This window comes from Ambystoma mexicanum, chromosome 4p, assembly GCF_040938575.1.
Source record: "Ambystoma mexicanum isolate Mex_15411 chromosome 4p, UKY_AmexF1_1, whole genome shotgun sequence".
Classification (NCBI taxonomy): domain Eukaryota; kingdom Metazoa; phylum Chordata; class Amphibia; order Caudata; family Ambystomatidae; genus Ambystoma; species Ambystoma mexicanum.
In genome coordinates, this window is record NC_090927.1 from 197664945 (window position 1) to 197678935 (window position 13991).

Consider the following 13991-nt stretch of genomic DNA (forward strand, 5'->3'; position numbering starts at 1 on the left):
CCCAAAAGAGGCATTGGTGGTATGTATTGCGGATACTCTGTTGCATTAAACACACAATAAAAAATGCAAATGTGTAGATTGTATGGTGGAGAATTATTATATCAAACTTACCTCTGCACACGGTACACTCTTGTCCAAGGAGGAACAAGAGCCAAAATTCTTGCAACCAATTCCACAAGGGTACTTGGAGAATAACTTTTGTATCTTCCAGATTTCCAGAGTTCATAAAGACCAGTCCCTCGGATTACCAATGTCGGATAAAGCTTCATTCCGTCTGGACGGAAAGCAGGATTTTCAAAGAACTCCTAGACCACAAAATAAAAACAGGCAATGCCCTTAATGTCTCATCAATTTATCCAGACATCTATGGGGCTTATGTAAGCCCTATTTCACAAAGAATTGTACATGGTCACATGCATTCACACGTTCAGCACACACAATGCTTATTTACATAATATTCTCTTCTGCTATGTATTTATACTTATATTGAAGAAGCATTTAGTAACAAAACAATATCTTTTGATATTATTTTCCCAAGTCTCTTAAAAACTTAAATGGGCCACCAATGAGCAAGAGCTGTCATAATCAATTAAAGACAAAAAATTACTCTTCCAAACCATTTATCAACTTAGTTATCAAGTATCTAGAAAACCAGACCTTTTATTTTGAACTTCATTTTACTTATTTATTAAAATTTTCCATTGAATCAACCTCTCAAAGCATTAGCATCCCCTGCACACACACTGCCCCTCTGGACCGAATTCCCTCCTCCTTTCCCCAGGATCTCCTAAAAATAATTGCCTCCCTCAAACCTACTTCTTACTTTGACTATATAATTCAGGCCTCCATCATTAAACAATTGACAGGCCCAGCACTCAATGTGCTCCTCAGCATCATCAATGCCTCCCTTGCAGATGGATCATTCCCGTACACCCTCAAAACTGGTCTCATACGACCTCTATTGAAAAAACCAACCCTACATCCTGACGACCAAGCCAATTACTAGCCCATTACAAAACTCCTGTTTATTGGCAAAATTTTGGGAAAGGTAGTTGCTACACAACTACCCACCAGAATCGAACAACTCCACTTCCTAAATGACTATCAGTCAAAGCGCAGTCCCAAGTGCAGCATCGAGAAAGCCACCATCCAGGTGGTGAGTGATACCCTCCAAATCATATGTGAGGGCAACTCATGCCTCCTCGTCCTCCTTGACCTCTCGGCTGCATTCGACACCGACCACTGGATCCTTCTCTCCCTCCTTGCTGACAGGATGGGATTTACTGGCACTGTCCTGAATTGGTTTACCTCCTACCTCTCAGTCAGAGAACAGGCAGTTCAAATGAACTTGTTGCGTTCTAACCAACTCCAGGTCTCCTGCGAAGTCCCCCAAGGCTCCATCCTCTCACCAATCCTTTTTAACCTTTACATGGAGCCTTTGGGCACTCTCCTCAAAAATCCCAATATAGCCATCCACCAATATGCGGACGAATAGTGCTCAGGACATCATTCGTCTCTGCGATTACCTAGCCATCATCTAAGTCCTGGATGTCGACTCCCTACCTCAAACTAAGGCTTTTTTAAGGGTGCAGAAGTAAGGCACAGACACTACGGTGCCATGTTTTGGGATAAAAACCTTTATTAAATAAAAAATGTTTGGAAAAAGACCCCTCAATCCCTAATGCCAAGAGGGGTTTCCCTGCCTCAAAGGAAACTAGTGAAACTGTCAGGAAGTCCGAAACTAAAAAAGCCTGTCGTTGTCATGTCCCAAAACCTACCTCTGTCCCCAGCACTAATGATCTAAGATAACTGTGCAAGGATAGCCTCTTCTTAAAGTAAGAAGGTGTTCTTGGTGTTTACAATCAACAGAAAAGTTCCCAGTTCGCTGGTAATAAAGAGATGCAAAATAATGTTCCAAAAATGCTGGATTACAATACTAGGATTGCGCTCCTTTCCCCTAGGCTTCTTTTATCCTAGGTTACAAGATAATCCATAAAATAACTGTCTCTTGCTTTGACAGTTCTTATACCATAACAGCTTGGCACAAAGCTACCAAGCAAAGGTTTCCTTTTATCAGTTCCAGGATCCTTGACTAAGAACCCCAATAAAACACCACCATCCCATACACACCTCTCCCCTGGTCACTTGACTTATGTAGGAGTCCCCTTTAAAAGTACTGGGATGAGGAAGAACAGGAACAACCTAAATAGAGCCTCATTAACAAGTACTGAGACAAATAAGATCCTAGGCTACCAAAGGGAGAGTTCTAAGATTAATACAGAGACAAGGAGGAGGAACAGAGTAATGAAGATTACTCTTGAGAACTATGATGAGCGGTCTAGTGGTTGCCGGCTCCCCAGTAGCTCAAACACAGTAGAAAAGGAGGAAAGACTAAGGAAGCAGTTGTCAAACCTTCCCTGGGGGAGCAGGGAGCAGGAATCCTGTGCTGTGGCAGAAGGGGCTGTGGACCACTGTACAACCCAGAGATAGGGGGAACCCTTGAACCCCAGCAGCCTGTGCAGAACTGAGGGAAGCTGTAATCTCCTTCACTGGGGAAACCAAGAAAACCAATCTGCCTCCGGGGGGGGGGGGCTTGAACACCAGCAGTATGCAAGGAACTAAGAAGAACGATCCTCTGAGGAGGAACAGTGGGACGCCTGCACTGGGCGGGCCGAGAGAAGCTGAAGCAAGGGGAAGGAAAACCTGACGAAGGTCCGAGCAGGAAGGACCAACAGGATTGATACCAATACTTACCTCCAGGTGACCCCGGCACCTGCGAGCCGCTTCTAAGGGAGGATGTGCAACCAGGGAAAGAGAGAAGCCTGCAGAACCACTGCAGACCCTGACATTTACTAGGGAGCTGCCAGAGCCTCAACAAGTAACACAAGAGCTAGGGAAATGCTGTCTGGTCAAAAGAGAGAGAACAGGTATGTGGGTTTACCACAACGTGTTGGAGGTCTGGGGAAGCTCGAGGGTGAATATAAGAGTTGGAAGAAAAGGGTCTGGGACCAAAAGAGACAGAGATTTGCATACTCTCATCTGTCTCACCTGCTAGTCTTCGGGGGACTGGTCACCCAGGTAGGCAGGAAAAGGCCATTGCTTTTGTATCCAGTATCTGGGGTGGACCAGTGCGGGAGGATCACCTGGGCTAGGGGTCTTCAGAGAGTGGGGGTGAGACAGCCAACGGTGAGATGCGGTATTCCCCCCTTTTTGTTCATCTACCCCATCCTACTTTATAGGATTTTCCTAAGTCCCAACCCTTCCCTTTACACAAACACTGGGCCGAGGAAGAGGGTGACAGAGTAACCATACTAACTCTCTCACATCGTACTGGACATGTCCCGTTAATCGGGCCAGGCAAAGTCAGGCACTTTACACTAAGTGCAAACACCTGATCTCAGTTAGCTCTCCTCACACAAATAAAAAGCAATACCCTTAAGACACATTCAGAACAAGGCGGAACACGAGAAGGAGCAGGACGTCCGGGATGAAGGCAAACCTTTTGGATAAGAGCGATGGACCAAGGGAAAAGAACAGCGGGTTGGAAAACCCCAGAGTTCCCTACTGGAGGGCATTGCCTTCGACAGGCCGCAAGAGACACGTGGAGAAGGCCAGATCCCGCGATCAAAAACTGCATTGTATTTCCAGGACGATAGCGACCCGCCCGGGTGAACGGCAGAGTTGGGGAGGCGAGGTCAAGCCTGTGGTACTAACCTTGACTCATGAAGTGGAAATCGTAAAGCAAAGAAGAGTTGCGCACAAAGCACAGTGAGTTGGCGAGAGACCTGAAAGACGTTGTGTGTTAAAGTTTGAAATAACATTTTATCACAAGTGAAGGCTGAATGCGTGTGAATGAGACGCAAGGAAAGGCAGACCTGTGAATGAATTTTGAAGTAAAAGACGGCTGTAGGTTCAGCGATGCTAAGTAGCGGAGTGGTCCGGCGAAAGGAAGTAGCCCACTCGAAAGCCTCTGTGAAAGGTAAATTGTTTGAAGCGAGAAAACGAATATACAGCAAAAGTGATATAAAGAAGTTTAACTCCTAGAGAAGGGGAAAGTAAAAGTTGAAATATACATTTTGAGTCAAAGTGGTCCTGTAGTGGTCTGAAAATTAAACCACGCACCTTAGAAAGCCTTCAACATCCAAAAGTGGTCCGAGCCCGACAGAGGGAGACCCGAAGTGAAGTAAGCTTGGGGAAGGGAGCCCCACCCCTTGCCAGTTTGTGTTGAACCTTATTGTGAGAGGTCTGAGAGTGACCGAGGGGGACCTTTGTGGACTTTTTGGTTGAAACACTATTTTTAGAAGTCGACAAAATAGACTTATACGTTGAAGGCCAGACGGTCCTCGATCCACGTTCCAGAACTGTTTATTGTGGTGGAAGCCGAGCCAGAGTGTGTCATCATGTCTACAGGGACAGCCTTACTCTGTGAGGTCTAACGTGGGGAGGAGAGCTGGTTCATCCATATTTATTCATTTGAACACTGATCTTTCTTTTTGCATACATTTCTCCTTATTACACTTTTTTGTACAAAAGATAGAGCAGGCATTGGGTTTTGTTAGCATAGGCCATTTTGATTTGACAGACTCCACTAGGACTGCATTATTTATTATTTGATGGTCGAGACTACTCCCATCTTAGTTATAGGGCAGATTAGGAGTTTCTCCAACCCCAGCCGTTTCAATAAAGGTTTTACACATTGTACCCATTGTGTCAGTGTCAGTGTCAGTGTCATACTTGTGATACCATGCCTTCCCTACAATCCGCACCCATATCAGAAACTGAAGTCTAAAGTCTGAAGGGTCTGGGACACAGTAGAAGAGACATTTATTAAGGATCGCCTTTGAGAGTCAGGGACTCGCTCCTACCTAGAAGATTGGAAACCAGGGGAACAAAGACCCTGCAATTGATAAAGTGAAACCTATACTTGGTAGAGGATTATGCCAATTTAGAGCTGGGAATACAAAAGACAATGATTTGTGTGCTATTAAGTGTCTTGGAAGAATACTACACCTAGGGGAAAGGAGCATTAGAACTTGCTATTCCCCCTTGAGGGGGAATAGGATGAGAGAAGAGGAGTCAGATAATGAGTGTAAAGACTGAAAACATTTAAAAATGATACAAAGAAAATGAAAAAGTGAGACAAATGTAAGAAGGATGCAGCTCAAATCAACAAAGGAATGATAAGGTAGAAGGAAGAGAAGGCGGATAGAGGAGTCATAAAGAGAGTAGAGGGGGTAAGTTGAGAGGAGGGAAGACCAACCAGAAGTGCAGAGCAGTAATCGAAACAAGAGAAAATATGTGAGGTAATTAAATGTTTGGTAGCATGAAACGGAAGGGATGGGCACGACGAAGATTAAAAAGGTGGAAATGACAGATGCAGGCGTATTGCCAACGTGAGCTGAAAAAGAAAGGGATTGCTGGCAAAAGGGAAACAAGATATGGCAGCTGGAGGGAAAAGAATGTCAGTCGGAGGACATCGAGAGGATGAGGGAAACAACTGAAAGTTTGCTTTGCAGGAGTTCAGGTGTAGAAAGTCGAAGGAAATCCAAGATAGGATGGCTATGAGGCAGAAAGAGACGGTAGAATGGAGAGAATTGTAATGACAGGAGAAGGAAAAGAAAATCTGTGAATCATCGGCATAGAAGTGATAATGAAGATTAAATGATTTGATCAGGTTGGGGAGAAGGATAGTGCAGATAGACAAGAGTAAAGGCCTGAGGACAGAACCTTGGGGAACACCATATAGTAGTGGGTGGGGAGAGGAAAGGTTGCCAGCCCAGGAGACAGAGTAGGAGTGATCAGAAAGACATGAGTGAAACCAAGGACAGAACCAGAAAGACCAATAGAGAGGGAGGAAAGAAGAGTAGGATGGTCAACAGTGTCAAAGGCAGCTGCACGATCAAGATGAATAAGCATATAAGAGCTTGTTGTGACAGGCCGAGAGGAGAGACTTGGAAACATGCAGTAATGCAGTTTCTGTAGTGTGTGGGGGACAAAAGCCACATTGAAGATGGGGAAGAAAGGAGAGCAAATGTGAAAAACAAGATACCTGAGAAAAGCCAATCCTTTGAATGAGTTTAGATAGAAATGGGAGACGGGAGGTCGGGCGGAAAATGAAGGGAAGTGATATTGAGAGAGATTTATTTTCAAAATAGGAATATTAATGGAATGTTTAAAAGAAGACAGAACATTTGGGAGGCAAGGGATAGATTAAAAAGACATTTGAGATAGTGGAGTTACTGAGTATACAGAGGGTATCAAGGAAGAAATAATGAGATCAAGACAGGAGGCAGTAGGCTGAGCATGTAATAAGAAGTGGGCAGTATCGAAATCAGTAAGAGGGGGAGAAAGAGGAAAGTACGGGAGATGTTGGGGATTGAGAAGAAATAGGAGGGGATGATGGAGTAGGCGATGGATGGGCATGCAGAATTCAAAGAATAGACTGTTAGTAATCAGAAACTCAAGGTGAGGGAATGCTGTTGAGAAGTTGAAATAGTGGACAAGAATGTTACGAGAGTCTCAAAGCTGAGAAATAGCGTTTTTTCTATTGAGAAGGAGGGTGTCGTAAGAAGAGTGAAGAGAAGAAAGGCGCATGAGATCAGTTTTGCATTTTGATATTTTACATCGTCTTTAAGCCTAGCCAAAGAATGAATTGAGAGATCTGAGATCAGGAATTTGCCAAAGTTGTGGAGGTATGCAAGAGGGCGAGAATGACTGAGACGGATGTAGTGACCCAAGAGTAGATAGGAGAGAGGAATGGAGATTAGTGGCTGCATGATCAGCAGGAGGGAATGAGAAAGTTGTGATGGGGTACTGAGAAAAAAATAAGGGGAGGAAGGATGGGGAGTTAAAGAAATGTATATCATGTCGTAGAAATTATACTGTGGTGGGAGAAGGGTTGGGGTAGAGGGCAGAGAGGGAAATAAAGAGAGGTTAAGGTGATCAGATGAGTGGATAGGATGGGCTAAAACATTATCAGCAGGGAAGGATGAAATAATGAGATCAAGAGAAGAGACAGATGTGGGAGGGAGGACATGAAAGTTGATTCAAGTGAAAAAAATTGATAAAAGATCAAAAGGGGAGGAAGAATTAGCAGAAGAAAGTTGGAGATTAAAAATCACCAAGAAGGAAGAATGGGGAGGCAAAGGAGGGAGCCGAGAACACCAATGAAGTATGAAAGAGGGTCAGAAGATCTGTATAGATTAAGAAAGCAAAGAAAGAGAAGCACACCAAGGTGAAAACATAGATTCAGAAGATGGAAAAACGGGGACATTAGAAGGCGAAGGAGCAAGAATTCAGGAAGAATGGAATTGAATGCGGACTCCTCCGCCTGTTCCAGTAAGGCAGGGGGAATAGGCAAAGTTGGTGCCCAAAGAAAGGAAACAAACTGGAGTAATATAATTGGAGTAATCCAGGTTTCTGTGATACAGAGGAAATGGAAGTTAAATCTGTAGAACAGATCAATACTGCAATTCCAGAGGCTTCTAGAGACAAGGTGTAAGGGGGAGATGAAGAGATGGGCGTAGGTAAGGTTAGAGGAGTAACAAGAACAAGATATCAAGGTGGAAAAAGGTCTAGAAGAGAGAATGAAGAGACACATGGTACTAACAGAAGAATGAGAAGGAAGGAGAAAGACAGAAAAGAGAATGGGAAGTGATGGGAAGACGAAGTAAATATTGCCATGACATCAGTGAGCTATCAAATAATGAGAAGAGAGAATGTATTAAATGCAAAAAGGATTTTAGAATGTACAAGGCATGCACAGGTGCAGACAGGGGCAAAAGGAATAAAGTTGTGCATTTACATCTACCCCCTTCCATACAGACACCCATGGTGAAAACGTCAAATAGCAGAGGAAGATGAGAGCAACGCAGTAACTATGACAAATCACTAGGGAGCTGGGGATGTAGTGTGGCACTGTGGTGTCAGCTGAGGGTGTAGGGAAGGACAAAATGTGGCAGGAGCCACAATGGAAGCGGATGCCATGGTCAGCCAAATTGGCCAGGATGGCGGAGTGGATTGTAGAGCTGCAGCGTGTTTGTCTCACAACCAGGAAGTCAGGTATTGGTGTTGTCACGTGAGCACAGAGTTGCAGCACTGCAGGGGACTGTTGAGGCTGCAGGGGAGGGCCAGGTGTGGCAGTTGCCATAATGGAGGATGGTGCCTCCGGTGGAAACACTTGCTCGGATGGAGGAGTGGCCGGTCACTGTAAAGGCCCAACTGGTATGGCTTTGTCCCTAACATTCTACCATTTACCCCTGCAAGGATAAACTGTGAATGCTTTGTACCACAATGCCAGCATTTTCCCCTTTAAGAACACACCTGTGAGGCTTTGCCCTAAAATGCCACCGTTTGTCCCAGGAAGGACACACCTGTGATGGCTTTGCCCCACGATTCCAGCATTTGTCCCTGTAAAGATATGCGAACGTAGGGGAGGACAAGTACTGAGATACGAGATGAGATACTCGGTAAGAGGCGCTCTTTTTGTCTGACAAACGTTTACGAGATGCATTATAAATGGGAGCACTTTCAAGAGTAGTATGTAATGGCCGGGCGTGGGAAAAGGGAGACCACGGTTATTTTATACCACACGGTCATTTTACATACCGCAGTAATAATAAACAGCTATATATACATTTGAGAAAAGGGATAACAATATAAACGACTGTGCGAATATCCACAGCACGTCTATACAACCAATTCCAACCTGTTTTTCCCACCAGATAACATCGAGATACGGGAAATCCCTGTGGCGAACATTATAACAACACTGATCAAGGTACAATGGAAGCAGATTTTTGAACTCTGCAAGGTAAATGAACAAATTACTTTATAGCAATAGATAAGACAGATTTGTAAAATGGGATGACGAATCACACATAGTCATCTTTTTACAGGCAGAAGAGGATGTACCTATATGGAACATGAATAATTGATGCTCAAAAGGCCTGGAGACAGAAATACAGCCAGGTAAAATAGAAAATACCATAGGTCATTGTGAATATGATGTCATCCAACAGACATGAGTAACATGGACTTATTATTTAATACGATCATGGGACCCATGATACATGTCTTCATATGAAGTGGACTGAATTACCATCCGAAGACAGGTAAGCACTAAGCATCAGTCGATTCAATAAAATGAATTTAGGAACACAGTACCATGCATGACCAAAAATGGGTATCTGATAGTGTCCCCTCTCCCTTGTCCCACTCTAGGGTACATGAAAGTTAACCCATACCACCTGACAGCAAACCGGAACCCTCCCGAGTCCAACAGTTGGACAACGAGACATTAATGAAATATTGTCTTATAATGTGTTAGAATATGTAATGCACGTGAGCTCCTGAAGAAAGCAGAGGAATAGTTGTAACCGCTGAAACCGGTCGACATAAGAACAAGAGGTCTGGGAGTGATGACCCAAATCCGATACCTACTAGAAATAAAGTGTGGGTTCGGTTAAGAAACATCATTTTAACCTCTAGCAACAAAAGACATAATTTTCTTGCTATGAGTTTTGAGAACTTAATTGACATCAATTAAGTACTAAAAACCAATAAGACACATATTTTGGAGAATATATTTATAAAACACTAAATCGATCCCAAAAAGTGTGCACTTTGTTTTAGACACATAGGAAAGTAGTGAGAGAAGATGGGGTTAGAATCTTGCATGTCCCCCTCACCTTAGATAAGCGTTGCACCATAGCTTTCTAGGGATAATCACACCCACACTGAGGGACAGCTAGATGCTTCTTACAAGGATATTTTTGTAGACATAGGGACTCATCACCCAGAAATGTCTGTCTGGCACAAGTCCTGAGTATTTGGTAGAAAGTCTATCAAGGTAACCCAATCAGAGGGTTCTGAGATCTAATGACTCTAATGCATAGTGTGTCCGTAGGACTAAATTGGCCCTGGTGAGCAGAGGAGCATTTTTTGCTGCTGCACCCAAAGGGTGGAATGCATTACCACCTGGCCTGAGGTGGATTGACCCTCTGGAAACGTTGAAGCGGAGATTGAAAACCTATGTTTTCACTTAAAATGCTTTTCAATGACTGAACCTTTCGACATTTGAGCTCTGACCTCAATGATGCTTGCTGTCGTTTCTTTGTATGTATGTCGTTTATGGTTTAGTGTTAGCGCCCTTATGCCCTCAGGCCTGATTTCATTGGCTCATTATAAATGAATTACATTATTTTTTTTAAAAAAAGGTCTTTACTGGGTTGATGGACTGTATTCAAGCACTCTGTCAAATTACAATGCATTTTGAGATGGTGCCTTCACAAAATGTTCTGCAATGTCACAAACCGTACTTAAATGATGCCCATATACCTAATACATTTATTTATTTGTATTTATTGTTTACTTGTTAGGCGCTTATACAGCAAATACATTCTGAGGGGACATGGGATTGCAGTACAATTAACAAATACAAAGGCGAAATTATGGACCTAATGCATAATAGTCGGAGACGTAGACAGGGTATGGGGCGAGGGGGTTAAGTTGGGGGGGGTTGAACGTAAAGTTTAAATTGATATAAGTGTAACATTGGTGTGATGTGTTGGTTATGAAAAATAATAAAAACATTTTTTTTAAAGTTAACAAATACAAAAGTACAGTGGGTGAAGGGACGTCCGAACCTACTGTGCCTTGTGAGTATTCAGAACGTGTAAGTGCAGCAAGGAAGAGGGCAGTGGGGTAAGTGCTGGGTGTCCATGTTCAAGGGTGAGCCATAGATGAAGTGCAAGGTATGTTCAATGCTATGCGCCCAGGAGCCGCATTGGGTGGCAAGTGCGAGTCTCCATTGCGGAGGGTGTGCCGAGGCAAGTGCTGAAGGTAGACAGAAGCTGGGGAGATTGGGTGTGAATGGTCAGGGGCCCGAGGAAGCATAAGGGCCCAAGACACCAATCAAAGCAACTGTGGGATTATCAGTGGAGGGGAGGAGGAAAAGAGGAGAGTCTTGAGGTGCTTTCAGAACTTAAGAAGTCCTGGTCAAGACGCAGAGGGAGGCTGTTCCAAAGGAGGGATCCAGCTGAGGAAAGCGAACAACCTCCTGCTCTCCGTTTAGCAAAACACTTTACACACAGGGAGTTGGTGCCAGAGGAACTTAAGAGGTCTAGAAGGAGAGTATTTTGTTAGAGTTGCAGATAGTGTGGTCCCTGGCCCCAGACAGCCTTGTGGGTGATGCAGAGGGGTTTGAATTTGATCTGTGCAGCAACCGGGAGCCAGTGGAGACTATTAAGGGCAGGAGAGATGCAGTCCCTGGTCTTAAGGCCAAGGATAAGTCTCACTGTTCTATTCTGGATTAGCTGAAGGTGTCGCAGTGTGGAAGACGGTAGATAGAGGAGGAGGCTGTTGCAATAGTCACACCTAGAGGGAACCAGAGGTCGGGAAACATTGAACTTCTGGCGGAAAGTGAGAAATGGGAGAATTCCTTCAAAAAGGAAGAGTTGAAAGTGGGACTTCTTAGAAACATCCTGAGTGTGAGGGAGGAAGGAGGGAGAGGAGTCAAAGATGACTCCAAGGTTTCTGGCTCCAGAAGATGGAGCAGGGGGAGAGTTGAAGTGGGAGGCCAGAAAGAAGGGAAGAAGGAGGGAGCGGGGGTCCCAATCGGAAGGATCTCAGTTTTGCCCGCATTGAGGCAGAGATCGTTGGAAGTGCGCCAGGCCTGGATGGCAGATAGGCAGCCAGGGATGAAGGAAGATGCGAGTGAGTGAGCAGGAATTCTGAAAAAGAGTTGAGTGTCGTCTGCATAACACTGGAAGTTGGGGGAGAAGGAGAAGATGAGGATTGCCAACTGAGCAAGGTAGATGTTAAAGAGCCAGGGGGAGAGGATAGACCTCTGGGGTACACCACAGGTGGAGAAGGTAGTAGAAGAGAAGGTGCCCAATATGACATGGAAAGAGCGGTCAGTTAGGAAAGAGTTCAGCCATTGCAGTGCCCGTTCCGAGATACCGAGGGTATCGTGGAGCCTTCGTATGAGGACAGGTGGGAAGTTGGAGTCCACGGGTGTTCAGAAGAGCCGTTTCCGTGCCTCTGGATGTTCGTAATCGAGATTGATGATCGTGGAGACCACCAAAAAGTTCAGTGTGCGAGTTGAGTTGGGGCAAGGCCAGCTTCTCCAGCAGTTTGCTCAGGAAGGGGGTGATTGAAATAGGGTGGTAGTTGGATGGACAGGTAGGGTCTGCTGAAGTTCTTTTCAGGAGCATTTGCACAAATGTGTGTTTGAGGGCTGAGGGGAAAGAACCAGTGGAGAAAGAGTGGTTGCAGAAATCAGTAAGTGCAGGTGCAAGAGAGACAATGTTGTCCTTGATTGTTCTGGACGAGCAGGGGGGGGAACCTGTTTTGAAGAAGCCTTCATAGAGCGGACAACTCTGGTAACTTCTTCAGGTGTGACAGGGGTGAAGGAGATGAAGGCGGAAGGAGGACGGTGAGTGGCCAAGGGAGGCAAGGGGGTGTGGAATGGGTTTGGTGGGTGAATGGCAAGGGTGTTCAGGATGTCCTGAGTTTTGGTTGCAAAGTGTGTGGCCAGTGCGTTGTAGAGGGCCAGGGAAGGAAGAGGGAAGGAGGAAACTGCAGACGGGTTGGCTAGCTCCCTGCAGATTTTGAAAATTTCAGCCGTGTTATTGGATGCACCCGATACGCTTGCCTGAATGTGGGCCCTTTTCTTGGCACAGATAGAGAGTCTGTATTGCCTTTGCAGCCGGTGGCAGGCCAGTTTGCCAGAGAGTGAACCAGAGGTTTGCCTCTTCAGTTCCGCTGCTCCGCACTTTTGTTTCAGGGGAGTAAGTTCAGAGTCATACCAGGTGTTACGCTACGAGGCGGGTTTCAGGCGGATCCTCATGACTGGGACAAGGATGTCAAGAGTATTGATATATGATATGATATGGCATATTGGTGATGGCTGAGTGGAGGTTGCGGAGAGCTGAGTCGGTGGTGGAGTCAGAGGTAGGGGGGGTATTGAAGCCGTCAGGAAGGAAGGAGTCAAAAGCAGTGACTGAGCTGGCATTGAACCAAGTCTCAGTGAGAGCGAGAATGTCTAGGTCAGTGTCTTCAAGAAGGAGGCAGATGTCAGTACAGGGGTGTGGTACTCCAGTCAGAGGAACAGTGAGAGTGGTAGGGGGAGAGGCAGTAGAAGGAAGGAAGTTAATGGGGGAAGGGAGGATCCAGTCAAAAGAAGGAGGTTGGGTTGAGGACCCTGAACCAGGATAGTGCCAGTGTGTTAGACATTAACGATGCAACATGAGGATGAGAAGCCAGGCAAGAGGACTTCCCACTTGGTGCCACCGTTAATGGGAGAGGAAGTGAAAGGGGAGCGAGTAGAGATGAGGAGTTCAAAGATCTGGAGAGGGGACAGAGAAAAGGATATCAGTGAAGACCTCTCTGAAGGTTGCACTGACATAGGTGTCTGGTATGGGAAGTCCAGGGTTTGCACGCAGGATGTCTTATTTGTGCATTTTCATTCCAGACTTAGTGAGAGGGGGGATAGGAGATAGAGTAGAAATTAGAGATAGGAGAGACGGTGAGTGCCATTACGGTGGCAGAGGGTAGTTGAAAGGAGAGGGTGGCTGCACTGCACAGTTCTGGCCTGATCTCACAGGTGGCCTACTAGTAACAAGGAGGCACAATGCAGTGCAAATAGGGTGCAGGATGTAAAGTACATACAGCTAAATTCGGTTTTGTGCAGTGGACACAAGCAGAGAACGAGAGTAGAGAGGTGATGAGGATCAGCAAAGTGAGATAGGCAAAGCTATAGATCAGGGTGCTAGTGGAGGAGGCAAAAGAAAAGTTCATCCATCACTCACTGGTGGCTCTGCAGTTCGTAGGTGTGCTGAGGCCCGAGTTCATGGGAGAGCAGGATGTACACAGCCGCCTCCAACACAGTTTGTGGTGGGGTGAAAGGGAGTGTGGTGGGGTGAAAGGGATGGGGGCCCCCCCAGCCCTCCTAGGCCCGGACAGGCACAAATATCTCTGAAGTCCAAGAA

General features: G+C 45.4%; 1 protein-coding gene across 2 annotated transcripts in view; it reads right to left on the reverse strand.

Annotated features, from left to right (window-relative positions):
• The window catches only part of ELP3 (elongator acetyltransferase complex subunit 3), a 1295792-nt gene that overhangs the window by 395810 nt on the left and 885991 nt on the right, over positions 1-13991 (reverse strand). For both annotated transcript variants that reach the window (XM_069605694.1, XM_069605692.1), the window contains exon 10: positions 112-305. In XM_069605694.1, the coding sequence (XP_069461795.1) occupies positions 112-305 (194 nt within the window). The remainder of the gene's footprint in view (positions 1-111; positions 306-13991) is intronic.